Source organism: Papaver somniferum, unplaced genomic scaffold (genome assembly GCF_003573695.1).
Source record: "Papaver somniferum cultivar HN1 unplaced genomic scaffold, ASM357369v1 unplaced-scaffold_150, whole genome shotgun sequence".
In the NCBI taxonomy this organism is placed as follows: Eukaryota; Viridiplantae; Streptophyta; class Magnoliopsida; order Ranunculales; family Papaveraceae; genus Papaver; species Papaver somniferum.
Window position 1 is genome coordinate 4,314,377 of NW_020624377.1, and position 3,287 is coordinate 4,317,663.

General features: G+C 37.6%; 1 protein-coding gene across 1 annotated transcript; it reads right to left on the reverse strand.

Annotated features, from left to right (window-relative positions):
- Nucleotides 1-1,680: 1,680 nt before the first annotated feature.
- On the reverse strand, nt 1,681-3,012 carry LOC113335859. The gene has a single exon (XM_026581886.1). It carries the CDS (start codon nt 2,809-2,811, stop codon nt 1,897-1,899), a length of 915 nt encoding a protein of 304 aa, XP_026437671.1. The 5' UTR covers nt 2,812-3,012; the 3' UTR covers nt 1,681-1,896.
- Between the last annotated feature and the right edge of the window lie 275 nt (nt 3,013-3,287).

The following is a 3,287-nucleotide window of genomic DNA, read 5'->3' on the forward strand; positions in this document are numbered from 1 at the left end:
CTTTGTATCCAAATAGCAATTTTCCTCCATCCGCTGGTAGTCCAAGGATTGTGCCTGCTGGAATACCCTTCTTCTTCAAGTGCTGAGGGACAAGATGTGATGCTTTCTTAGCAATATCCTTCCTTACAACATCTTTTCCTTTTTTGGCTTTTTGGGTACCACTTGGTTGTCCTTCTTCTTCTACTCTTGCCACTGGATCAACTGGTTCAACACTTGGTCCTGCACTTTGTTGAGCGGCTTGTTCAACACTTGGTCGCACCCCTTGTTCACTGCCTTGTTGTTCAACAGTTGGTTGCACTCCTTGTTGACTGCTTTGTTCTTGTTCGCTTTGTTGAGCACCTGAATTATCTTTGGCACTCCTTTCCCTCCTAGCACTAGCTGTCACTTTCTTCCTCCCTTCTCGACTTTGTCTAAACAACAAAGAAAGGAACAATATTTACAAACTATACAATCGGAAGACAAAGTATGGAAATATAACCCGAATGTACACATTCGGACGTAAGAAGACAAATATTGTTCCCGAATACAAAACAATCGGAAGCTAACTAAACATATTTGCAACCGAATATACATCAATTGGAGTTCAGAAGCTGTAAATTTTTCATCCTACACAATCGGAAGACAAAGTGCACATCTATAACCCGAATGTACAAATTCGGAAGTAAGAAGACACATATTTTTTCCGAATGAAAAACAATCGAAATATAACTAAACATGTTTACAACCGAATATTCATCAACTGGAGTTCAGAAACTCTAAAATTTTATCCTACACAATCGGAGGTATAAAACATTATATTGTCTCCCGAATAAATACTGGCCCCAAAATGGGATTTTTCCTATATCAGAAATTTTGAGATTTTTTCAATATATACATTCGGTAGTGAGTGTTCTTCCGAATACTTTGTGTCTACTTAAATATATTTGGTAGCCAAAAAATTCATTAAACTACCGATTATTAGCAGTTTGTATCCAGGAAGATATGGCCACCAATATTCGGCAGATAATCATCAAATCTTTCTCCCGAATACTGTCGATGTTCTTGAAAAATGAAGAATACGACTACATTCGGAAGTAAATGAGCATGCATATCGTCCGAATCTGGATAAATAACCGAAAACCCTAGAAATTTTTTTTCTCGATTCGACGAATTAAAGAGAAATAAACCCCAAAAATGATAGATTCTTACCTAATTGGGGCCATTTGAAGTTGACGAAGTGTTTGAGTCTCGGAATCGCCACCACCGACTACATTGCCGGGTACTTCTTCTTCGCGTTCTTCGCGTTCTTCTTCATTTGCAGCAAGAATTTCTTTATTTCTTGCTAAAATTCAAATGTTTGGATCGATACCCCGAGCAACATTTTTGGTTCTAGGTCTGTGGGTTTCATTTCTCTTATCCATTGTTTTATAATCGAATCGACGATGTTTTGATTTTACGATTCGCGGCGATGTTTCGGTTGAACGAGGAAATTTTTTTTTTTCTTCCACAATCGGAAGATAATATGAAACTAGAAGAAGAAGAGTTGAAATGAGTAGAATTTTTTTTGATTTGGTTTTTATACAGTTTTACTAGAAGGGCATTTATGTAACTTCAATATCATATAGGGTACCCCTTAACTAGAGTCTTTGGCTGGGTATAAATTGATGGCCCCTAAATCCTTTGGGGTGGCCCCTAAAAACGCTAGGAAAAAAATGATTTATGATCACAAAAGAAAGGTTTTACAATGTATACACCATAAATTTATGTATGTACTGTCACAAACTGAAACCAGCATCAATACATGAAATCCAATGACATACATGAAAAGAAAGGGAAGAAAACCATAATCTATATACACTACAAATTTTTCTAAGTACTGTCACAAATTAATCGAACCCAGCATCAAACTGAAACAATCTAAACTGGTACTGCAGTTCCCCTAGGATCCAAATTGACATAAGAATTGTCTAGGTGAGCAGCAACGTGTGACATGTCCTCGTTGTGGTAAGCTTTGCAGACAAAATAGATAACCGCTTGGGTTACAAGAGAAAAATGAAACATAATAACCATTAACAAATAACAAGCGATCCCCACAAATATTTTACCCACCAAGCTCAGTGCTCTTTTGCCGTCAACCACTAGCAAAGACACCGCAAAAATTATACCTATGAAAATGATTTCAAGGGCAACGAGTATAGCAACAGATACCCATATCTTTCCGTAAATCAGTTTCTTACTTCTTTTCAATGCTGTTATACCGTAAGCTTTTTCCAGTACCGAGACTACCATGGCGATATTCCAAACAACTGCTATGTATATGAGCACAATTAAGTAAGGAATTGAGAAGCAGATGATTAAAGCCAATCGTGCGTTCCCATGAAGCCTTGTCACAAATATTAATAACAGTACGAGATAAACGATGGTGAATACAACCAAGATAAAGAAAAACAGCAAGCATGTTACCAAAAGCCTTCCCCATACCTTTGGGAATACACCAATAACTTTCTCGAACTTGGTATCTTTGGAGGTATAGAAACAAGAAACAGTATAAACTACGCTAGAAGTTGATAACAAATAGAACAAAAGGGTGAGGATTGCGTAGACGATTTTGGTTATTATGTGAGCAATATATCTGGCTCTCTTGTTGTCCCGATAAGTATGGTTTTCAATGAAGTCGGAAATTTGGATATCGGATAAGTTAAGGATGGTTAGAGGGAGGATTGTTGCTAAAAGAATCTGAAAGAATAATTTTTTCCATGAGAATGTGATTTTACAGGCTTCCTTAAATATGCCGAAAAATCCCATGGATTTATGGGGTGGTTCTCTATTCATGATTTGAAATTTTAGAGATGGTATAGAAAGAGATTAGAGAGAGACAAGGAGAAGGAATTGATGAAAATGAAGTTGGTGTTGAATTAGATGAATACTAATGGGGGAAGCACAGAGATGGCGGTGGTTGAATTAGAGAGAGATGCATTTATATATACAGAAAATATGAGACATAGTCAGACTGACATCACTCTGGGCAGAGCCAGACGACTTGGACTTTGAGTGTTCTTGAGAAAAATAGACCGAGTCCGAGATATAATTAGAAGAGACAACATGACACTAACATGCAACAGCAGCATATCGGGTGTATATATGACCCCTGAGGCTCATGCGCGAAGTTGCAGACTTACGGTCACATTGGGCGTTATTTCGGCTTGCTTCTGGCTCAACAATTTCGCGCGGAAGTATTTTTCTCAAGTTTCATTCAACTGGTATATACAATTCATGGGGGTATACGCGTGTGAGATTTCTTGATCAAA

Excerpts from the sequence above, each read along its gene's own strand:
- LOC113335859 (XM_026581886.1), bottom strand. The coding sequence starts at position 2,811 with ATGAATAGAGAACCACCCCATAAATCCATGGGATTTTTCGGCATATTT.